At 51.8% G+C, this 24,718-nt stretch overlaps 1 protein-coding gene across 1 annotated transcript in view; it reads right to left on the bottom strand.

The window, feature by feature from the left end:
• Window positions 1–554: 554 nt before the first annotated feature.
• The window catches only part of KLHL25 (kelch like family member 25), a 53,305-nt gene continuing 29,141 nt past the window's right edge, over window positions 555–24,718 (bottom strand). Inside the window, exons 2-3 of the mRNA XM_060005465.2 lie at window positions 13,534–15,338; window positions 555–970 (exon numbers count right to left, since the gene is read on the bottom strand). Coding sequence (XP_059861448.1) covers window positions 13,558–15,327 — 1,770 coding nt within the window. The 5' untranslated portion in view covers window positions 15,328–15,338 and the 3' untranslated portion in view covers window positions 555–970; window positions 13,534–13,557. The remainder of the gene's footprint in view (window positions 971–13,533; window positions 15,339–24,718) is intronic.

The raw sequence follows: 24,718 nt of genomic DNA, 5'->3' as shown, positions 1-24,718 counted from the left end.
CCACTGGATGGGGGGCCGGAGTCATGGGCCTTGTCATCCTCCAAGTTGAGATGTGTCCAGCCTTGGTGGGATCTATAGTGGGCACCCTGGAGTCCCTCTGTGGTCCCCAGCTCATATCTGCTGCTGGTCTTGGAGATTAGTGCCATATTCTAGGGTGACCATGCTCCTGTCAGGAGATGGGGTCATTGCTGCCTCTTGGGCTGGGCTCTGAGGGGAGGTGATGGGGCCTGGTCTCCACATGCATCTGCACCTAGGCACAGTATCCTGTGGCATAGCTGGCCTGACCAGGAGGTGGTGAGGTCACTGGGGGCAAGGCCTGACTCTGGGGAGGGGCCTATTAACCCTGGGGGTCTGGGTGTCATTTGCTAATGGAGACTGGTGGGCATCGCTGAAGGGTTCCCTCCCTTAATGTGCTTTCTCCACAGGACATTCTGCTCTCAGCCCTGATGCACCTGTTTCCCAAAGGCCTGGGACATTATCTGTGGGGAGACATTACAACACCAACAGGGAAGCCCTGAGCCAAAGACCATGCTGTCAGTGCTGCCAACCCCACCCCTTCAGGGACACCCTCCCACCCACCCAGCCCCCCCCATCCCAGTCCAGAACTTGCTGAAATAGGCAACCTCAAAGCTCTGCAAACATGTCCTTCTCCCTGAGGCTGAGGGAGTCCTGGCGTCCGTCCACACCCCCCCTTGAAAGGTCCTCTCCCCTGCAAACCACTGCAAAGCAGGAAAGGCCTCAGCCAGACACACAGGGCGCTGGAGATGGATTTTCTTCTCTGAAGCTCAGAGCAGCCCCCAAAGCCACTCAGAGCAGCCCCCGAAGCCACCCAGAGCTGGTGGGGCCGACTTCCAGCTGCTCAGAGTACTGGCCTGGGGCCGGGCTGAGCTTCCCGCCGTGGCAGACAGGGTCAGGGCCACCGTGCAACAGTGAGGGCTGCAGCCATGGGGTGGGGAGAAACACACAGCGTCTGTGGAGGAATGAGAGAGAGAGAATGTGAATCCTGCCGACAATGTTCTGTCCTAACCTGGAACCAGATGATGATCAAGAGGCCACAGGGAAGGGCTGGAGCTCAGGCCCCGAGTGGAAGGCCTGAGTGTGAGAACGGAGCTCTCTCATTTACCAGCAGTGCAGCCCCGAATGGTTCTGTAACCTTCCTGAGGCATGCTTTCCTCACCTAGAATATGGGAACTACTCATGGGTCCATTCAGCCCCTCCAGCCATGTGCACCTGAGCACCCTCAAACCGGCAGGCACCGTTCCAGGCCTGGGGAAACAGGAAGGGCAGACACAGCTACTGCTGTCTCCATGGATCATCCTTCAGTGGGAGAAACTTCAGGCTCGTACGAATAGATGTATACAGTCATCACACACTAACAAAAGAGCTATATGTTAAAAATAAAAAGTTAGAGATGAGAGAGCCATTTCACACTAGGAACGCTTGTCTGAAGTCCTGGGTGAGAGGCCTCTGTACCGGCAACCTATGAACAAGTGAAACTGAACTAAGCACAAAGGAAAAAAAGGAGCCAATAAAACATGGAAGAAAGTAGCGTATAAAACAGTGATTAGAGGAGACGGAGACAAGATGGCAGAGCAGAAGGATGGGAGCTCACCTCTTCTTACAAAATCACCAAAATCACAACTGCTTAACAACCACTGACAAAAAGATGCTGGAACCTACCAAAAAACATATCCTACATCCAAAGACAAAGAAGAAGCCACAAAGAGAGGTAGGAGAGGTGCAACTGCGATAAAATCAAATACCACGCCCACCAGTGGGCAACCCACAAACTGGAAAATAATTATACCACAGAAGTTCTCCCACAGGAGTGAAAGTTCTGAGTCCCACGTTGGTATCCCCAGCCTTGGGGGTCTGGCAATGGGAAAAGCCCCCAGAGAATCTGGCTTTGAAGGTTAGCAGGGTTTGTTCACAGGAATTCCACAGGACTGGGAGAAACAGAAACTAAACTCTTGGAGAGTGTAGACAAGGTCTCATGCAAAGCAGGATACAGAAAAAAAGCAGTAACCTCATAAGAGCCTGGGCCAAACCTACCTGCTGATACCAGAGGGTCTCCTACGGAGGCGGGGGGCTGTGGCTCACTGTGGGGACAAAGACACTGGCAGCGATAGTTCTGAGGAGTGCTCATTGGCACGAGTCCTCCCAGAGGCCACCATTTTCTCACTAGGACCTGGCCCCACCCAACAGCCTGTGGGATCTAGTGCTGGGACGCCTCACGCCAAACGGCCAACAAGGTGGGAACACAGCCTCACCCATAAGTAGGTGGGCTGCTTAGAGTCTTCCTGAGCGCACAGTTGTCCGCTAAACACACCCCCTTGACTTGGCCCTGTCCACCAGTGGGACAAGACCCAGCTCCGCCCACCAGTGGGCAGGATCCAGTCCCTCTCACCAGGAAGCCTTCACAGGCCTCTTAGACAGCCTCATCTACCAGGGGGCAGAGAGCAGAAGCAAGAAGAACTACAACCTATGAAACAGAAACTGCAGTCACAGAAAGCTAGACAAAATGAGATGGCAGAGGAATATGTCCCAGATGAAAGAATAAGATTAAACCCCAGAAGAAAAAGTAAGTGAAGTGGAGACAGGCAGTCTACCCCCCAAAAAAATTCAGAGTAATGATAGTAAAGATGATCCAAGATCTCAGAAAAAGGAGGTACAGATCGAGAAGATACAAGAAATGTTTAACAAAAACCTAAAAGAACTAAAGAACAGAGATGAACAATATAAAACTGAAATGAAAAATACATCGGAAGGAATCAATAGAATAACTGAGACAGAGGAACAGGTAAGTAAGCTGGAAGACAGAATGGTGGAAATCAATGCCACAGATGAGAATAAAGAAAAAAGAATGAAAAGAAATGAGGACAGTCTAAGAGACCTCTGGAGCAACATGAAACGCACCAACATTTGCATTTTAGCAGTCGCAGAGGGAGAAGAGGGAGAGAAAGGACCTGAGAAAATATTTAAAGAGATAATAGCTGAAAATTTGCCTAACATGGGAAAGGAAACAGTCACCCAAGTCCAGGAAGCACAGAGAGTCCCAGGCAGGATAAATCCAAGGAGGAACACACCAAGAAAGATAGTAATCAAATTGACAAAAATTAAAGACAAAGAAAAAATATTAAAAACAACAAGGGAAAAATAACACATAATATACAAGGTACCTCCCATAAGGTTACCAGCTGATTGTTCGTCAGAAACTCTGCAGGCCAGAAGGGAGTAGCACCGTATATTTAAAGTGATGAAAGGGAAGAGCCTACAACCAAGAATACTCTACCCAGCAAGGCTCTCAGTCAGATTTGACAGAGAAATCAAAAGCTTTACAGACAAACAGAAGCTAAGAGAATTCAGCACCACCAGACCAGCTTTGCAACAAATGCTAAAGGAACTTCTCTAGGTGGAAAAGAAAAGGCCACAACTAGAAATTAAAAAATTACAAATGGAAAACCTCACCGATAAAGGCAAACATACAGTAAAGGCAGGAAATCATCTACACACAAATATGATATCAAAGCCAGCAACTGTGAGAAGGGGAGAGCACAAATGCAGAATATTGGAAATGCATTTGAAATTAAAAGAACAGGAACTTAAAACAATCTTGTTTATATATAGACTGCTATTTCAAAACCTCACGATAACTGCAAACCAAAATCTACAATACACAAACAAGAAAAAGGAATCCAACACAACACTAATGTTAGTCATGAAATCACAAGAGAACAACAGAGGAAGATAAAAGAACTAGGAAAACAAATCCAAAACAATCAACAAAATGGCAATAAGAACACACATATTGATAATTACCTTAAATGTAAATGGATTAAATGCTCCAACCAAAAGACAAAGACTGGCTGGATACAAAAACAAGACCCATATATATGTTACCAAAGACCCACTTCAGATCTAGGGACACATACAAACTGAAAGTGAGGGGAGGAGAAAAGGCAAATATTAACAGCCATAAAAGAAGAAATCAACAGTAACAATAATAGTGTGGGACTTTAACACCCGACTTTCATCATTGGAGAGATCATCCAGACAGAAAATCAATATGGAAACACAGGCCTTAAATGACACATTAGAAAAGATGGACTTAATTTATAGAGTATTCTGTTCAAAAGCAACAGTATACACAGTCTTCTCAAGTGCACATGGAACATTCTCCAGGATTGACCACATGCTAGGCCACAAAGTGAGCCTTGGTAAATTTAAGATAATTGAAATCATATCAAGCATCTTTTCCAACCACAATGCTATGAGATTAGAAATCAATTACAGGAAAAAAACCTGTAAAAAACACAAACATGTGGAGGCTGAAACAATATGCCACTAAACAACCAATGGATCACAGAAGAAATCCAAGAGGAAATCAAAACATACCTAGAGACAAATGACACCGAAAATACGACGATCCAAAACCAATGGGATGCAGTAAAAGCAGTTCTAAGAGGGAAGTTTATAGCAATACAATCTTACCTCAGGAAACAAGAAAAATCTCAAACAACCTAACCTTACACCTAAAGCAACTAGAGAAAGAAGAACAAACAAAACCTAAAGTTAGTATAAGGAAAGAAATCATAAAGATCAGAGCAGAAATAAATGAAATAGAGATGAAGAAAACAATAGAAAAGATCAATAAAACTAAAAGCTGGTTCTTTGAAAAGATAAACATAATTGATAAACCTTTAGCCAGACTCATCAAGAAAAAAAGGAATAGGGCTCAAATCAATAAAATTAGAAATGCAAAAGAAGAAGTTACAACCAACACCACAGAAATACAAAGGATCATAAGAGACTACTACAAGCAACTATATGCCAATAAAATGGGCAACCTAGAAGAAATGGACAAATTCTTAGAAAGGTACAATCTCCCAGACTGAACCAGGAAGAAATAGAAAATATGAACAGACCAATCACAAGTACTGAAATTGAAACTGTGATTTAAAAACTCCAAACAAACAAAAGCCCAGGACCAGATGGCTTCATAAGCAAATTCTATCAAACATTTAGAGAAGAGTTAACACCTATCCTTCTGAAACTAATCCAAAAAACTGCAGAAAAAGGAACACTCCCAAACTCATTCTATGAGGCCACCATCACCCTGATACCAAAACCAAAGATACCACAAAAAAGAAAATTACAGGCCAATATTACTGATGAACATAGATGTAGAAATACTCAACAAAATACAAGCAAACCAAATCCAACAATACATGAAAAGGATCATACACCATGATCAAGTGGGATTTATCCCAGGGATGCCCAGATTCTTCAATATCTGCTAATCAATCAGTGTGATATACCACATTATAAAACTGAAGAATAAAAACCATATGATCATCCCAATAGATTCAGAAAAAGCTTTGACAAAGTTCAACACCCATTTATGATTAAAAAAAAAAAACCTCTCCAGAAAGTAGGCATAGAGGGAACATACCTCAACATAATAAAGGCCATATACAACAAACCCACAGCTAACATTCTCAACAGTGAACTGAACACATTTCCTCTAAGATCAGGAACAAGACAAGGATATCCACCCTCGCCACTATGATTCAACACAGCTTTGGAAGTCCTAGCCATGGCAATCAGAGAAGAAAAAGAAATAAAAGGAATCCAAGTTGGAAAAGAACTGTCACTGTTTGCAGATGACATGATACTATACAGAGAAAATCCTAAAGATGCTACCAGAATACTACTAGAGCTCATCAATGAATCTGGTATAGTTGCAGGATAGAAAATCAATACGCAGAAAACTGTTGCATTTCTATACACTAACAACAAGAGATCCAGAAAGAGAAATTAAGGAAGCAATCCCATTTACCATCACATCAAAAAGAATAAAACACCTAGGAATAAACCTACCTAAGGAGACAAAAGACCTGTACTCTGAAAACGATAAGATGCTGATGAAAGAAATCAAAGCTGACACAAACACATGGAGAGATACACCATGTTCTTGCATTGGAAGAATCAATACCATCAAAATGAGTATACTACCCAAGGCAATCTACAGAGTCAATGCAATCCCTATCAAATTACCAATGGCATTTTTCACAGAACTAGCACAAAATTTTTTTTTAACTTGTATGCAGACACAAAAGACCCCAAATAGCCAAAGCAATCCTGAGAAAGAAAAATGGAGCTGGAGGAATCAGGCTCCCTGACTTCAGACTATACTACAAAGCTACAGTCATCAAAACAGTATGGTACTGACACAAAAACAGAAATATAGCTCAATGGAATGGGAAAGAAAGCCCAGAAATAAACCCATGCACCTATGGTCAATTAATCTATGATTAAGGAGGCAAGAATATAAAATGGAGAAAAGACAGCCTCTTCAATAAGTAGTTCTGAGAAAACTGGACAGCTACATGTAAACGAATGAAGTTAGAACACTCCCTAACACCATACACAAAGAGAAACTCAAAATGGATTAAAGACCTAAATGTAAGTCCAGATACTATAAAACTCTTAGAGTATCTTTTTCAATCCATCTCTCAGAGTAATGGAAATAAAAACAAAAATAAACAAGTGGGACCTAATCAAATTTAAAAGCTTTCGCACAGCAAAGGAAATCATAAATGTAAAGACAACCCACAGAATGGGAGAAAATACTTGCAAAGGATGCAACCAACAAGGACTTAATCTCCAAAATTTACAAACAGCTCATGCAGCTCAATATCAAAAAAACAAGCCAATCAAAAAATGGGTGGGGCTTCCCTGCTGGCACAGTGGTTGAGAGTCTGCCTGCCGATGCAGGGGACACAGGTTCATGCCCTGGTCCAGGAAGATCCCACATGCCGCGGAATGGCTAGGCCTGTGAGCCATGGCCGCTAAGCCTGCCTGTCCGGAGCCTGTGCTCCGCAACGGGAGAGGCCACAACAGTGAGAGGCCTGTGTACCGCAAAACAAAAAAGGGCGGAAGACCTAAATAGACATTTCTCCAAAGAAGACATACAGATGGTCAAAAAGCACATGGAAAGATGGTCAACATCACTAATTATTATATAAATGCAAATCAAAACTACAATATCACCTCACACCAGTCAAAATGGCCATCATCGAAGTCTACAAACAATAAATGCTGGAGAGGGTGTGGAGAAAAGGGAACCCTCCTACACTGTTGGTGGGAATGTAAATTGGTACAGCCACTATGAAGAACAATATGAAGGTTCCTTAAGAAACTAAAAATAGAACTACCGTATGATCCAGTAATCCCACTCTTGGGCATATAGTTGGAGAAAAACACGGTTCAAAAGGATACATGCACCCCAATGTTCATGGCAACGCTGTTTACAATAGCCAGAACATGGAAGCAACCTAAATATCCATGGACAAATGAATGAGTGAAGATGTGGTACGTATATATAATGGAATATTACTCAGCCATTAAAAAGAATAAAATAATGCCATTTCCAGCAACATGGATGGACCTGGAGATTATCATACTAAGTGAAGTAAGTCAGACAGAGAAAGACAAACATATGATATCACTAATATGCAGAATCTAAAAAAATGATACAAATAAAACTTATTTACAAAACAGAGCCACAGACTTAGAGAACAAACTTATGGTTACCGGGAGCGGGGAAAGGGCTGGGGGAGGGATAGATTGGGAGTTTCGGGTTGACATGTACTCACGACTATATTTGAAATAGATAACCAACAAGGACCTACTGTACAGCACAGGGAACTCTGCTCAATATTCTGTAATAATCTAAATGGGAAATGCATTTGAAAAAGAATAGATACAAGTGTATGTATAACTGAATCACTTTGCTGTACACCTGAAACTAATACAACATTGTTAATCAACTATACTCCAATATAAAATAAAATTTTTAAAAATAATAAAATAATACAATAAAAGAAGAAAAAAATTAGAGATTAGAAGGAGGACTTTCTTTTACTTTGGTGGAGGCTATGGGAAGGAGGTAATATTTAACCTAAGACCTGCAGGACAGACGAGTTTTCTAGAAAGGCAAAAAGCACTCCAGGCAGAAGGAATGGCATGTGCATAGGCCTGGGGATAGGAATCTGGTATTGATATTTTTGAGAACCTGAATGTAGGCCAGTGAGGTTGGAAATGGTGAGAGAGGGAGGGCAGACATGGTCACGGCCAGTCAGGTCACCACGAAGAACAGTACAGCTATGGGCAGCAGCCAACACATTCATTCCTGCACTTGACAAATATTTACTGCACAGCCTATCAACCCAGACCCTGCAGGACAGATGCAGTGGTGAATGAGGTCAGACGGTCCCCATGGTCATGAAGCTCACACTCCAGTGCTGGGTTCTCAATCAGTGTGGCATCTGCTCTGAGCTTCGCATTTTCCTGTGGAAAATAAGGACAGATACCTGCCTTCTCCCAGAGAAGGATGGAGCCATCTAATGCACACAAAAGGCTTAGCGTAGAATGTCCTGGAAGCAACGAAGAAAACACAGCTGGCCAGTGTGATCATTTCTAAAGCCCAACCCACAGCGACAGCTTGGCATAACCTAGCCCAACTCCAAGCAGAGACGTGGCCGTGGACGTGTGTCCAGGAGGTGGTGCCCTTGGCTGGGGTAGCAGCTCCTGAGTTGATCACCTAGTGGAGAAAGGATACAGCAGGCGCAGGAAGGACCTAGAGGGGTGGGGAGTGGGGAACACTCAGGACAGCGATGGGCGGACTGCCCACTCAGCCTCCACTGGCAGACACACCCCTGTGGGATTCTATTTTAAAAACAGGTTCTCTGGAGTACCAGGGGAGGGAGCTGGGGGTTCTTGCCAAGGGTGTTCCCCACTCCCCACCCATCCACAATGCCAGACAGCACACTTACTCTGGCCAGCTCTCTGAGTGTCATGGGCTCAGAGGCAGCCCTAGACCAAGGAGGCAGGTTTGTGCCAGGGGACACAGATGATGTGCCCCCGCCTCCACCCACACCGAGCTGCCCAAAGGGGTCTCACGGCAGCTCCAAAAAAGAAAAGAGAAGGAGCCCCCTGCACAGGCGGGCTGAGCTCTCCATAAACCTGCATATCCAGCCATCCAAGAGGCAGAGGGAGGCAACACAACTTCCACAAAGCATCAGTTAGCGGAGACCACATTCTCGGTCTTGCGTCTTTGGGTGTATTTCACCTGTACAATTGTTAGCGTTGCAGCTGTGAAAGAGCTACAAACACAGGGAGCTTACATCTAGTTGTAAGTCTGTACATATTTAAGTAACATTATAATGAAAAAAATTCAAGCCAGCACTGGGACCTGTGGACCTGTTTCCTTCAAGTAGGATGCGCCCCTCATTCCCAAGGCTTCTGGAAGGCGGACTCAAGTTCTGCTGGAAGCTGGTCGAGCCCAGGGGGTCAGCAAGCTCCCAGATGTGTGGGCTGGGCAAGGAGACCACTGTGCTCTCAGTGGGGCTGGTGAAGGGCCCCCAAATCCCTCCAAGTTCCTCACAGGCCCCTAAACGTCCTGAGAAGCTCTAAGGCGGTGAACCCAAAGCTTGGGGGCCTGCCCGCCCTACCCGCCAGAACACCAAGCAGACACGGGGTTCCCCTCGGGGCAGGCCCCAAGCCAAGCCTCAGAGCCCCCTGTGCTGGGGGTGAGGGACTGTGGGATCCTGACCTGGGGGGTGGCCCTTCTGGGCTGTGCCGAGTTGCTGAGGAAGAGGTGGCACCCAGAAGGCAGAGGAGCTGGGAAGCCGCACTGCCTGGATCACTCAGGCGCGTCCCATGGCCGTCCTGGTCTGCGCCACCCTGATTTCTGGCAGTTGCTTCTCTGAGGCCTGGTTTCCTCATCTGTGAAATGGGACCATGCATCAATGCAAAAATGGTGCCCGCCACGTCAGTAAACAAAGGATGTTGCAGCCGCCCCCGACGGTGCACCCTGAGGAGACTCAGGATGGGAAAGCACAGGATACTGGACCCCTGACAGCTGAAGTGCATCGTAAAGGAATGACTTCAGTGAGCCCAGACTCTTGCACCTTCCCATACACAGAAAAGCGCTACATGCCTTAACTTGCGATGTCTGGTTTCTTTAACAATATTCTTTTGATGTTCTGACTACCTGGTCTTCGTTGCAAGAACTCCTATATGTGCTGGTTCCCCCCATGCCCTCTTGGGAGCAGTCCCTCAGAGCTATCTGAGAAGCTGTGTCCCAGGCTTAAGTCTTCAGTTTTGTCCGCCAAATAAAACATAATTCTCAACCTTTAGGTTGTGTGTTTTTTTTTTTTTTCAGTCAACAGGACACTTGTCTAGCCCACCGCCCGTGCACAGTGGCCCCGGCCAGCCCCGTGACTGCCCTCGCTGTCCCGTGGCGTGCTGGTGGGGGCCTGCCATGCGGACCACAGCCACTAACGCCATCCCCATTGCGGGCCTGGCATGGGGTGGCCCTGGTTAACACGGACAGAACAGGAGGCCGTGCGTGTGCAGGCGGATGGGTGGACACGGGGTGTTGCAAAAGGCCTGCTCCGGGCACCCCCCCAGCCACACCAGCCCAGCCCTGAATCCTGTGCTGCGGGGTTGCCTCTCGGGCACAATCTCTCTTAAGGCAGGACAGGATGTGCTGAATCAGCCCTCCTCTGGTGGCAACTGAGTCCCCTGTAGAGACCACAGCACCCACGCTGTGGGCTGGGGCGCACGGAAGGAACAAGGCCCGTGTGGCACTCAGCCAGGCAATGGCAAGTGCAATCCCGACCGTGAGGGATGGACCCTTCCAGAAGGAGGGGCTGGCCCAGGGACATCCAGAGGTCCCTGCGCCCAAAGCATCCCGAAACCATTATCACCACCGTCCCCTCCTCCTCGCAACCTCATATAAAAGCAGACTCTGAACCCAGCCCCTCACTCGGTCTCTCCTCCTCAACTACTGTGAGTAATAGTTTTTATTCCCGTTTTCCAGATGAGAAAGCTGAAGCTCAGAGAAGTTAAGCAACCAGGGTCAAGCAGCCAGCAAGAGTCAGAGCCGCCCCTTCCACGGTCCCTGAAACGGGGGGAAGTCCTGGAAGAGTAAAGGGCTCACTGGGTCCGGCTGACCTACCCCCCACCCTCTCCCGCTTGGGGAAGAACTGCCCTCCAGGGTCCCGGGGATGGGCAAACACCAGACAGGGTCAGAGCCACCTGGGCTGGGTGGCCCGAGATGGGAGGAGCCTTTGGGCCCCACAGGTGACCAGCCTAAGTTCCCAGAGTGTGGGAACAGGGACTCAACAAGGAAACGCCAGTGTTCTCTTTGAAGCCTATTCCCCAGGACCAAGATATTTTTCTCCCAAAGAGGAAGAGAGCACATTAAAACAGAACAAAGCAGAGAAACCTTAAAGGAGAACAAAGCCTATTCTCATCCAGGTTGGCCTTTATGAGGCCAAACACCCTGTACGGCACATCTGATGCCTTCGCTGGGTCCTGCCCTGCCTGCCTTGCCTGCCAGAGGACACACCTCTTTAAGGGACTCGAAGGCACGGCTGGATTTGATTTAATAGCTGAGACATCAGATTCCATTCAGAAGCAATCCCAGCTAAGTACGATTGCTTTCGCCGTGCAGAGCTTTCAGCGTTCTTGTCAGCAGCCGCCAGGTCATTGAGGAAATTAATTTCTCCGCTCTGGCCAGCTCCTGACGGGGTTCCTGTGACCTGAACGGCACGGGGCTGGCTCCTCAGAGCTGCAGGAGCACAAGGCAGGTGTGGGCAGGGAGGGCCTGGGCCAGCCAGGCAGAGAAGCACCTCGGTGGACAGGACAGCCCGGGGCCAGGTGGGAAGGCTCCCCCTGTGTGACCCTGGGATCTCCCACCGACCCCGCTTCTTAGAGCACCCAGGACCTATGCTTCCTGACTCCCATCCACCGGGGGTCCCCACACCTCACCACCCCAAGGGCCAAGGACCCGAAGAGGGCTAAGAGTTGGGACCTGACCATGGACGGCCTTCTCCAGTGCCCACGAGTCCACCACTCCATTCGAGCCCCTGCCCCTGCGCCCCTGCCAGGCTGGCTCAGGACACCCTAATCCAACCTCAGTGCCTGCTGCGGATCCTGCCCCAGCGGAGCTACAGGAAAGGTCCCGCCCACCCCTCAGAAGAGCCCCTCCAGGACATGCTGGTCCTTCCTTCCGCCCTCTCCCTTCCCCTGACTCTGCACCCGTCCTGGGACCTGGGCAAGTCCCTCTTCCTGTCTCCCTGTTCCTCTGTCACCCACAAAGAGTGCCTGAATGTGTCCCTTTGCCCCTGGCATCCACTGTCACCTTCCCTTTTCAGGCAATGATTTCATATAATGATGGCGCTAAGAACAGAGCAAGATAACTTGGGGTAACTGCGGCAGCACTGCAGCAAGCCCTGCTGGGGGCTATTCCCTCACGTAATCGTGACACCCGCTCTGAGGAAGGTCTTCTCTCCATCTTGCGGAGGAATGGGAGACAAGAGGTTCCTTCGCACACCAGTGAGCACACAGCTGCCCCCAGGAGAGGCAGGACCCAATCCCAGGGCCGTCTGGTCCCAGAGCCCTGGAACTACCGGATGTCCACAGTGGCACCCGACCCCAGGGCGCCAGCTCCCGCCTCCCTTTGAGCCCTCCATCCACTCCCCTCCTGTTGCCTCTCAAGGGCCCCCCATGGTGGGGCTCTCACCTTGGCTGCACACTGGACTCACCTGGAGCTATAACGGCTACTGAGGCCTGGGCCCCAGAGGCCCCGAATGGCCTAGGGGGAGGCCTGGGCTTAGCATTTGAGTAGGACAGAATTTGTGGCCTTTGCCCCAGCAGAGATCTGGCCTTTGCCCTTGGCTTCTGGGAGGTGATCTGGGTCACACCTGATAGGAGTGTCTGTTTAGGGTGGGGGCTTTGGGTCACGCTGGACCAGCTGACTTGAGAGTAACCACGGGGACATGAGCAATCGGTCATGACCACGTGATGGGGCCCCGCTAAAAATTCTGGACACCGCAACTTCTGTGAGATCCCCTGGCAGGCAGCATTCCGTGCGTGCTGTCACTCACTGATGCTACAAGAGTGACAGTGTCCCAACTCCATGGGGAGTGGACAAGGGATGCTTTGCATTTGGACCCCCGTCCAGGACTCTGACCCATGCATCTCTGCCCTCTGATCTTAAGCTATATCCTTTGCCCATAATAAACCGTAACCGTGCACATATGCCTTCAGCACATTCATGAGTCCTTCCAGTGAGTGCTGGACCTGAGACGGTACTGGGGAACCCTGACCTCGCAGCTGGTGTCAGAGGGAGGGTGCCCTTGTGTGGAGACTGTGCCCTTAGACTTCACAGGTTGGCCTAGACTCCACATAGGATTGTCAAAAGGCCCCCCGGGGACTCTGACCTGCAGCCACGCCTGGGAACCACCGCCCCAGTCTAAGATTGTCACCCCCATTTGGCAGAGGGGTTATGTGTTTTGCTCAAGATCAACTGCAAGTAGGGGGCAGAGCCAGGCTCCAGCTCCAGAGTTGAAAAAGGGTCCCAGAGCCCCCCAGTCACCTGCTGTCCTGCCTCGCCCGGCCTTCTGCGGAAGATGCAGCCTTTACCTGGGGTGGGATCAGGCCTGGGGTGCGGGGGCTCACCTGGTTGGGCTCTACAGGTGCGCCTCATGCGGGCAGGTGCTTCCAGGTGCTGACGAAGGCCGTGGGGATGAGCGAGTAGGGCACGGTGGTGATGCAGTTCCACGTGTCCGAGGTGGGGTCATAGCAGTCCAGGGTCTTACACCGCTGGGTCCCGAAGTAGCCCCCCACCACGTAGAGCTTGTTGCCCGAGGCCAGGGCGTGGCAGGACATGCGCTTGGCAGTCATGTCCCCGATCCGCGTCCACTGGTTGGTCTCGCAGTCGAAGCGGTAGGCCGAGGCAGCTGTGTACTCCGTGTCGCCTCCCATGATGAATATCTGGCTGCCCAGGACGGCGGCAGCGGTGTACCGCCAAGGCTGGGGACACTCGGCCTTGATCGTCCACCGGTTCTCTGCAGGGTCGTAGCACTGGACTTTGGACACCATGTCCCGGTGGATGCTGGTCCCCCCGAAGACAAAGAGCTTCAGCTTGGCGCTCACGACCGCGGCATTGCTGACGCCATCCCTCAGCGGGGCCACCATCGTCCACTTGTTAGCCCCGGGGTCGTACTTCTCCACCTGCTTCAGGGAGACAGACGGCGAGGCCGGGAAGACGCCAGCCAGGGACGTGTGCCCTCCGACCACGTAGAGGCAGTTCTCCAGCTCGGCTGAGCCGTGGCCGAAGCGGGCGATGAGCATGGGCGCCGCCTTGGACCACTCCTCGTGGACGGTGTTGTACACCCACACGTCCTTAGAGACCCCGTTCTCGGAGCCCCGGCCCCCGGTCACATAGACCTTGCAGCCGATGGCCGAGGCGCTGAACTCCTTGCGAGGGCTGGGCAGGTCCGCCTTGGGGATGATCTCCTTGGCCTTGTGGTCCACCTGGTAGATCTTGTCACACATGAAGGTCTGGCCCCCGAGGATGAGCAGCGTGTGTCCAGCCCTGCGCGGCCGGGCACAGGGGCTGGTGACCACGCCGTCGTTCTGTAGGATGCGGGCCTTGCAGCGCAGCGCCTCGTCCACGATGAGCCGGGTGCGCTCGTCAGCCATGAGCAGGGCCTCACCCGACACGGCCTCCTTCAGGCAGTCGGATGGCAGCAGGGCCAGCCGCACGCCGCGCAGCAGCTCAGGCAGGTGGGCCTTGCGCCGCTCCAGGTCGTGCCTGACCCACTGCAGGATGGCCTCAAAGACCACACGCTCGTCCTCCGCCTCCAGCTCGTCACTCGAGATGAGGTCCAGCAGGGTGTCCTTGGACAGGCTGTTGAAGTCCTCGCTCTGCCTCACGGCCTCGAAGTGCACCAGGCACATGCGCCACGAGAACTCGTAGAGCCGGCGGCACTGGTGGGCGTCCGACAGCAGCATCATGCCCAGGCAGTTGGACGGGAACAGGTTCTTCTCCAGGAACTCGGCGGCTGCATCACGCACGTCATGGAACTGCAGCATGTCACCCGCCTCGAGCAGCGACTCTGCGTTCTCCTCGTTGATGACGATGCGGGACGAGTAGGCGAAGTCCAGCAGCAGCTCCAGCACCTCGGGGTGCAGGTTGTCCTGGAAGTTGACCGTGTCGTCGCGGCTCTCCCGCAGGCCATGGCTGAACATGGCCTCGAAGTAGCGGCTGGAGGCGGCCAGCACGGCGCGGTGGCAGGGGAAGGCGCGGTCGCCGGCCCAGAGCGTGACGTCCGTGAACATGCGGTGCTTGCGCAGCGTGTTGAGGTGCGCCAGCACGCAGTCGGGGTGCGAGGCCTTGTGGAACAGCGTGATGTTCATGGAGCCCGTGCTGCTCCGCGACTTGCGGGTCTCATGGACGCTGACCGACATGCTGAGCCAATCTGCCGGGGGGGGACAAGGCCACAGGTGAGAGGGGCCAGGGCCTGGCACCCCCGCAGCTCCCCGCTCAGCCCCCAAGCATGGCCGGCCCGCCCCCTCCACCCCTGCTCTCTGCTCAGCTCTGCCAAACCCGGCCCAAGCCCCACCCCTCAATCTGCCAGCCAAGGACGACTCAGGTGGTAGAGGCTGGGGTTCAGACCAACCGCTTTTGCACCAGCTCTGGATACGAGCCTCCTTGGGTGACCTCGAGCTGCAGCTGCCTCCCGTGGTTGCTAGAACGTGCAATAGTGTCCCCAGCCTGGTTAAGAAGCCAGCAGGGCAGTGCTAAGGAGCATGTGCTCTGGACCCATTCCACCGTCCGGGGCTGCTACTGTGTGGCCCCATTCTTCAGCCGGGGAAGCCAAGGCTCAGAGATGCAAAGTGGCTGCCCCACGTGCTGCAGCCAGAATTCCCTTGTGGGCTGTCTGGTTCCAGCCCAATCTCTACCCCCCATTGGCCCAATGAGACTGGGATTCCTGCAGGGAGACTTTTGAAAGCCATTCCCAAGGAGCCACAGACCCCAAGCAGAGCCTTACACCCCCCTCTGCTCCCAGCACACCCTGTCCTGAGCTGGGCTCCAAGCAGCCCTGGCCACACCCCTCACACCCCTTGCCCTTGGAAAGTTCCCCAAGAACTGCGGTCACAGCCCAAGCGCTCAGCATAGACATATTCTGCAAATCCAGGGCTCTCCAGAGGCCTCCGGACCCAGCTGCGATAAGCAAGGTGTGGAGATGAGGCCAGCTGGCCTGTGGCTCACCCTCTGGACACCTGCTCGATTCCGAGGTCCCAAGGGGAGGCCAAGACAAGGTCCTGGGTGACGGCGGGACGCTAAAGCAATCCAGATTTGCCTCAACCAAAGCAGCAGGAAAACCTGTAGCCATCGGAGCCTCCCTGGTCCCGACAGGCGACTCCAGGCTCCCGGGCCACAGTGAACGCTCCACCTGCCCCCTCGTCTGGCGTCCTCTGCCGGGCCCGGGACTTGGGGCTCAGAGTGTGGGTCCCCAGAGCAGACAGACACAGGCTCGTCGCCAGCTGGAACGTGGGGATTCCAAAGCACTTGAATTAAAGTCTGGCCGATGGCATGACCCAAGACCCCACTGTGGTACTATGGGAAAGAGGCTCAGACGGCAGGCAAAGATCCTAGGCCTCAAGAGAAAGGGGCCAAAAAGTAAAATGCATTCAGCGTCCTGACCCCAGAAGCCTGGGCTTCCTCCTTCCCACTGGTAAGGAGGCCAGAAAAACCCCCTTCTGTTTCATTTTTATTTTCAGAAGTGTAAACTCCCCCCACTCCCCACTCCAAGTCAATTTTGTACTTAAGTAATAATCTGGTAAAGGAAGGCTGCGATCTCATGCGTCACTGGATTGTAAATTATTGTCCAAGTGCACTGCTCTCTCCCTTGCTCACTCCTCTCCTGGCAAAGAGCCAGGGAAGCCACCGAGTGACGTGATCAGAGCTGCCCGGGCAACGCCCCTGCTCCCGGGCTGGGGCAGGGAAGACACAGGGGCTGGGCCTGGCCTTGCTGCTCTGGCCCCCGAGCTCCAGGCGGACTGCGGGCCGATGACCCGTCAGTGTCCCTCAGTGCAAACCTGCCACCGCGGAGCACTGAGCTCCAGGTTAGAGGTTCGCCTGAGGGGGTCCGTGTGCAGCCCACAGGGGCAGGAGAGTGCTGCACCCGACGTCCAGGCTGTACACGGTGGTCCCCACTCTACCACCTGCCCTAGGGCACCTCTCCCCTCCTCTGCAACTTAGTTTTCTCTATTGTGAGACGAAGTCCCTGCTCTGCTCAGGCCTCTGAGAGTCCCTCACTCGTTGGCAATTGTTTACAGAGCTTGACCCCCGAGCCTGGCCCTGGAGCCAGGCACTGCAGAGATGAGAGACTGCGCTGACCTGGCCGTAGAGGCTTCCTGAGAAGTGCCCCCCGCCCCCCGATCTGAATTGCCCAACCTGAATTCCAGCCTTGCAGCACAGCTCCCCAAATCTCACGTGACAGCTAAATCCTCATTCTGGCTTCTGCCTCCTTGATCACCGGGCACTTTCCCAAATGTGGCCATCCACCTGGTGACTGTCCATCCGGCTCCCGTGTGTCTGGGCTGTTGGAGGGACGTGGCCTTTGATCTGTGTGCCACCTGGGGGACTGGCTCCGAGGTCTCCAGTTCAGGGCCCTGATGCTGAGGCTTGACCTCGGTTCCTGCTGTTCCACAGGCCCCACCTGCTCTGGGCCCCTGAGCACCTCACTGCCCTCGCCCTGTGCCCCACCCCAGCCAGGAAACCAGGCTGCTTCTGAGCTCCACGTGGACGTAGCCTTGAATGCTGGGGCTTGCACACCCATGCATGGTGCCCAGCTCCTCCTGGACTCACTTTACAGACAGCCCCGGGTTGGAATGCCAGCTCTCTGCCGTGCAAACAGGACGTCACTAGTAGCTGCTCCTGGGGGGCAGTAGGCTCAGAGGCTGCCCACAGGGCCTGGCCCTGGGGCTAGCCAGAGAGTGGACGGCCCTGCTTTCCTCCCACAGTCACATGTGGACACACACTCTCAGCCCGTCAGGCGAAGGCCCTCTTGGGTTTTCTGGCCCCGCGTGGCACACTTCCCTCCCTTGCGGGCCCAGGTCCACGCTGAAGCAGCTGGCACTGAGGCTGTGGGAATGGGCTGGGCCCCCCTCCACTCTGGGGGGCTGCTAACAGGGCCGCCCTAGGAGGGATTCAGGGGGAGACTCCCTTTGGAGGGCGTTAAGGGCAGGACGAAGCAGGACTCAAAGACTGAGAAGGTGCCAAAAAGCAGGGCAAACCCCAACAGAGCAGCCACGTTTGCCCTGAGAATGAGGTCAAGTTAAGTGGGCAGCCCGGGGCCCCTGAGCTGACTCTGTCTCGCTCAGCACCAGGATGCCTGCCCGCTGACGCCAACTCCCGCCCCGGCCGAGGGCCCGCGACGCACGGACACACCCAAGCGGGTTCCCACCCCCAGACGGCTGCCGGCCCAGGCTCCTCTGAGCAGAGCCGAGAGCAGCAGCACCTGCCAGGAGGGCCGCCTCCCCGTCTGTCCCGCCTCCTCCCAGGAGGCGCCCAGACCTGAGCCAGTCTTCCAGGGACAGCCCCGAAGCACCAGGATTCTGGGGGGGTTGGAGAATCTCACTGGCCCCAGTTAACAGACAAGGAGGCAGAGGCCCAGACACAGGGAGGGGGCTGCAGAGACTGTGAATCGAGTCTCCACCCAGGCCCACGGGTGCCCAGGGCTGCCCTTCAGCTCCAGGCCAGCAGTGTGGGAGGACAGGCCTGAAAGCCAGGGGCCCTGGACGCCGTGCCCCACCTCAGGCTACTCACCTCCACCAGAAATATACCCGGAAGCCGAAGCATTACCTCAGCCGTAACATGTCCAGCATTTCCCCCAAACCTGCTCCTCCCCCGATCTGGGAAATGCCACCAACACGCTCCTTGGTGCTCACATCCCATCATCCCAACAACCAGGCCACCACATGTCCTGTGGCCGCGCCTCCTACACAAGCCCTGGGCCTGACCCTCCCCCCAACCCGTCTCTCCCCTGGGCTAACAGAAACGCCCCTCACCAGCCTCTGCTTCTGCTTGTGCTCCCCAGGGTCTGAATTCATCCAGACACCAGAACCTTTTAAACAGCATCACCTGGATCACACCACGCCCAGCTCAAAACTCTCCAGGGCCGTCCCAGCACCCTCAGTAAAATCCCAGGTCCCTACTGTGGCCTCCAGGTCTCCACTGGCTACCCCTGTGTCCTCACATCCTGCCACGTCCCAAAGAGCTGCCCCTCAGGCTGCGCCGGGCTTGTCACTGGCCTCAGGACCTTTTCACGTGCTGTTCTTCTGCCTGGAATGCGCCCCTGCCCACCCCATTTTTCCTGAGTGGCTCACTCTTGCGCCTCCTGAGAGCGGCCACCTTGTTGAGGTCACCCCCTCCCACACCTCCCCTACTTCTGCCTTCGCAGCACCCGTCACAACTTAGCATCATGCGCTTATCTGCCTCCTGCATCTCTGGCCCCTGAAGGCAGGGACCGTGTGTGGTGCTGATGGGACCCGGCACAGAGTGACCACTTGACTGGACTCAATGACGAAGCTAAGACGCATATGGTGCATAAAGCTCACCTCACTAACATCCGCTGCGGTGCTCGCCCAGCTGCCCTTCTCCAGGCCCAGAGGAGATGCAGGCTGAGACGGCGGTGGATGCTGCCGAGGTAGGTGTGACCATGGGCGGGCGTGGCGGACACGCAAGCCAGCACGGCCCCCTCCTGCTTGCCCCAACATCCAGCTGTTCTCAGGAACCACCCTCCTCCACTCCAGGCTGTTTAGACACGGGATCCAAGGCAGGGCACTGGGCTGGCCAAAGTGGTGCATCCCTGGGCTCCAGCATCCTCCCAGCCATTGTGACGGGCCCACACCCAGGATGGGCCCAGGAGACTCTGACAGGCCCCACACCCAGGATGGGCCCAGGAGACTCTGATGGGCCCCACACCCAGGATGGGCCCAGGAGACTCTGACGGGCCCCACACCCAGGATGCATCCAGGAGACTCTGACGGGCCCCACATCCAGGATGGGCCCAGGAGACTCTAGTCTACGATGTTTACTCAGCTGCAGGGGGTGAGGCCAGCTCTGTTCCTGGGGCTGCTGACAGACTGAACTGATGCTGGGAGCGGAAGTGCTGCCCGAGGTGGGAGCTGCACAGAGGAGGAGAGCGGGGCCCTCATGCCTGCTGACCCGAGCCAGTCCGCCCCCTTCCTTTCTGTCACTTGCCACCAGGAGTCCCAACTAGTAAAAGGATCACTGGGACATCAGTTCCTGAATCAGGGATCAGGACTGCTGGCCTTAGTAAGGGGTCTTAGCTATGCGAGTCCTGCCACCCTTTCCACCTCCAGGGGAGGCCACCCTAGACACCAAGAACGGGTTTCATGAGGTGATTTCCAGTGTTCAGTACCAGTTACACACCCAGCCCTATGCAGGGGCTGGGGGATCCAAAGAGAGTATATAAGACAAAAGGTTCCCAGTGGCAGGAAGGGTGAGCACCAAAAGTGTGTGTGCAGTCACGTCCGTCCAGACTCTTGGAAGCCTGTCTCCATGGCCCCCTGCCTTTGGGAGCCCCCCAAAATCGGACACTCTCAAGCTGTACGTATCTCAGGACTATTTTGATGACCTAAGCGTCATCCCAGGTTTTGATGGATTTAAGGCACATAAATTAACTGCATGACACTGCCATGCTCCTGACGAGCAATTTATTATCCTGCCAAGAGGTACTGATCCACCTCCGACAACAGCTCCGCTTCCCCGACGGCAGTCCTTACCTACAGGAAAGAGGTTAAAACGCACCAGATAGAAGGGATGGGATCAAGATGGCAGAGGAACAGGCTGGGGAGCTCACCTGCTCCCACAAAAACATTAAAAATACACCTACAAGTGGAACAACCCGCACAGAACACCTACTGAACGCCGGCAGAAGGCCTCAGACTTCCGAAAGGGCAAGGAAACCTCCATGTAACTGCATAGGACGAAAGGAAAAAGAAAAAGAAAGAAATCGGGATGGGGCTTGCGCCCCAAGGCGGGAGCTGTGAAGGAGGAAAGATTTCCGCAGCTTGAGAAGTCTCCTCACTGGCAGGGAGATGAGCCTGGACGGAGGGGGAGCTTCAGAGCCTCGGAGGAGAGTGCAGCAACTGGTCTGTGGAAGGCAAAACGGAGAGTAACCTGCAGAGAGGGTGGGCACCGCCACCCTGCGCTCCCCAGCCTGAGACTCTCATCTTTCGGTGCAGGTGGGGGCTGGGTGCTAAAGCTCAGGCTTCAGAGGTCAGACCCAGGGAGAGGACCGGGGATGGCTGCATGGAGACAGCCTGAAGAGGCTGGAGTGTGGACACTGAGGGGGTACTTGGAAGAAGCCTGGGCCTGCCGGAGAGGCAAGGTGCCATTACGGGGAGGGGGCATGAGGAGAGGAGTTGGACCACCAAAAGAGCTTCTTTCCCTGTGAGCGCTCCCAGGCAACACGACACCGCCTACCGGAGTTCCAGGGGTGGGCGTGAGTCGCTGCTATGAGACGCACAAGTGGGTGCCAAGCGCTGCCCCCAGTCTCCCAGGAATACACGGAGAGCAGCTACTACTACGAGACCTGCGGACAGGCACCCAGCACTGCCCCCGCCATCCCGGGAGCGCACGAGGGCCACGGCACCTGCACACCCCATATCAAGGGGATAACGGCCAGCACACGCTGGAGAAAGAGGCAACAAGCATCCAAACTAAAGGAAGCCCCTCTCTTCTGGAAAACATGGTGGAGTAGAAGGACCTGAGCCTACCTCCTCTCATGAAAACACCAAAATCACAACTAACGGCTGAACAGCCATCAACAAAAAAGACAGGGACCTACCAAAAAAAAAAGATATTTCAGATTCAAAGACAAAGAAGGAGCCACAACAAGATGGTAGGAGGGAGGCTTCCACGACATAATCAAATCACATACCCACCACGTGGGTGACCCACAAATTGGAAAATAATTATATCACAGAGGCTCTCCCACAGGAGTGAGAGTCCTGAGCCCCATGTCAGGTTCCCCAGCCTGAGGATCTGACATCAGGAGGAGGAACCCCCAGAGCATTTGGCTTTGCAAGCCAGTGGGGCTTGAGTGCAGGAACTCCACAGGACTGGGGCAAACAGGGTCCACTCTTAGAGGGCGCACACAAGACTTCACGTACACTGGGACCCAGCCCAAAGCAGTAACTCCACAGAAGCCCAGGCTCGACCTACCTATGAGTCTTGGAGGGTGTCCTGGGGAGGCAGGGGGAGGCTGTGGCTGACTGACGAGGGAGCAAGGACACTGGTGGCAGAGGCCCCAGAGAATACTGATCAGCATTACCTCTCCTGGAGGTCACTCTTTTGGCATCAAGACCTGGCCCTACCAAACAGCCTGCAGGCTCCAGTGCTGGAATGCCTCAGGCCAAACAAACAGCAGGATAGGAACAGCCCCACCCATCAGCAGACAGGCTGCCTAAAGCCGTACGGAGCTCACAGCCACCTCTAACCACACCACTTGACACAGCCCTGCCGACTACAGGGACAAGACCCAGCTGAACCCACCAGTGGGCAGGCACCAGTCCCTCCCACCAGGAAGCCTGCACAAACACCAGGACCAACTTCACCCACCAAGGGGAAGACACCAAAAGCAAGAGGAGCTATGATCCTGCAGCCAGCAGAAAGGAAACCACAAACACAGAAAGTCAGACAAAATGAGATGGTAGATAAATACGTTCCAGACGAAGGAAGAAGACAAAAACCCACAAGAACAACTAAATGAAGTGGAGATAGGTAACCTACCCGAAAGAGAATTTAGAGTAATGATAGTAAGGATGATCCAAGATCTTAGAAAAAGAATGGAGGCACGGATTGAGACGATACAAGAGATGATTAACAAAAAGCTAGAAGACTTAAAGAACAAACAAACAGAGATGAACAATACAATAACTGGAATGAAAAATACACTAGAGGAATCACTAGCAGAATAACTGAGGCAGAAGAATGAATAGCTGACTGAAAGACGGAGTGGTGGAAATCACAGCTGTGGAACAGAATAAAGAAAAAAAATGAAAAGAAATAAGGTCAGTCTCAGAGACCTCTGGAACACTATTAAACACACAAACATTTGCATTAAGGAGTCCCAGAAGGAAAAGAGAGAAAGAACGTGAGAAAATATTTGAAGAGATAATAGCTGAAAACTTCCCTAACATGAGAAAGGAAACACTCAAATCCAGGAAGCACAGAGTCCCATACAAGATAAACCCAATGAGGAACATGATGAGACTCATATTAATCAAACCGACAAAAATGAAAGACAAAGGAAGAATATTAAAAGCCATGAGGGAAAAGAAACAAGTAACATACAAGGTAATCCCCATAAGGTTTTCAGTTGATTTTTCAGCAGAAATTCTGCAAGCCTGAAAGGAGTGGCACCATATATTTAAACTGATGAAAGGGAAAAATCTACAACCAAGAATACTCTATCCAGCAAGGCTCTCATTCATATTTGATGGAGAAATCAAAAGCTTTACAGACAACCAAAAGCTAAGAGAGCTCAGCACCACCAAACCAGCTTTAAAACAAATCCTAAAGAAACTTCTCTAAGTGGAAAATAAATGGCCACAACTACAATAGAATCAAGAAAATTGTGAATGGGAAAGCTCACCAGTAAAGGCAAACATAAAGTAAACATCTACACACAAATATAACATCAAAGCCAGCAATTGTGAGAAAATAAGAATACAAATGCAGGATACTGGAAATGCATTGGAAATTAAGAGACCAGCAATTTAAAACAATCTGGTATACATATAGACTGCTATAACAAAACCTCATGGGAACCACAAACCAAAAATCTACAATAGAAACACACACAAAAAAGAAAAAGCAATCCAAATACAACACTAAAGATAGACATCACATCATAAAAGAACAAAAGAGGAAGGGAAGAAAAAAGACCTTCAAAAACAAACCCAAAACAATTAACAAAATGGCAATAAGAACATACATATTGATAATTACCTTAAATGTAAATGGATTAAATGCTCCAACCAAAAGACATAGACTGGCTGAATGGATACAAAAACAATATCCATATTTCTGCTGTCTACAGGAGACACACTTCAGATCTAGGGACATGTACAAACAAAGTGAGGGGATGGAAAAAGGTATTCCATGCAAGTAGAAATCAGAAGAAAGCTGGAGTAGCAATACTCATATCAGACAAAATAGAGTTTAAAATAAAGAGACAAGGAAGGTCACTACATAATGATCAAGGGATCAATCCAAGAAGAAGATATAACAATTGTAAATATATATGCACACAACACAGGAGCACCTCAATATATAAGGCAAATACTAACAGCCATAAAAAGAGAAACTGACAGTAACACAATAATAGTGGGAGACTTTAACACCCCACTTTCATCATTGGACAGATCATCCAGACAGAAAATCAATACGGAAACACAGGCCTTAAATGACACATTAGACCAGATGGACTTAACTGATATTTATAGAACACTGCATCCAAAAGCAACAGAATACACTTTCTTCTCAAGTGCACATGGTACATTCTCCAGGAGAGATCACATCTTGGGTCACAAATCAAGCCTTGGTAAATTTAAGAAAATCGAAATCATATCAAGCATCTTTTCTGACCACAACACTATGAGACAAGAAGTCAATTACAGGAAAAAAGAAAACTGTAAAAAACACAAACATGTGGAGGTTAAACAATATCTTACTAATCAATCAATGGATCACTGAAGAAATCAAAGAGGAAATCAAAAAATACCTAGAGACAAACGAAAATGAAAGCATGATGATCCA

Source organism: Delphinus delphis, chromosome 2 (assembly GCF_949987515.2).
Source record: "Delphinus delphis chromosome 2, mDelDel1.2, whole genome shotgun sequence".
In the NCBI taxonomy this organism is placed as follows: domain Eukaryota; kingdom Metazoa; phylum Chordata; class Mammalia; order Artiodactyla; family Delphinidae; genus Delphinus; species Delphinus delphis.
Note: the sequence above shows the minus strand (reverse complement) of the source record. Positions and strands in the feature narration are given on the sequence as shown.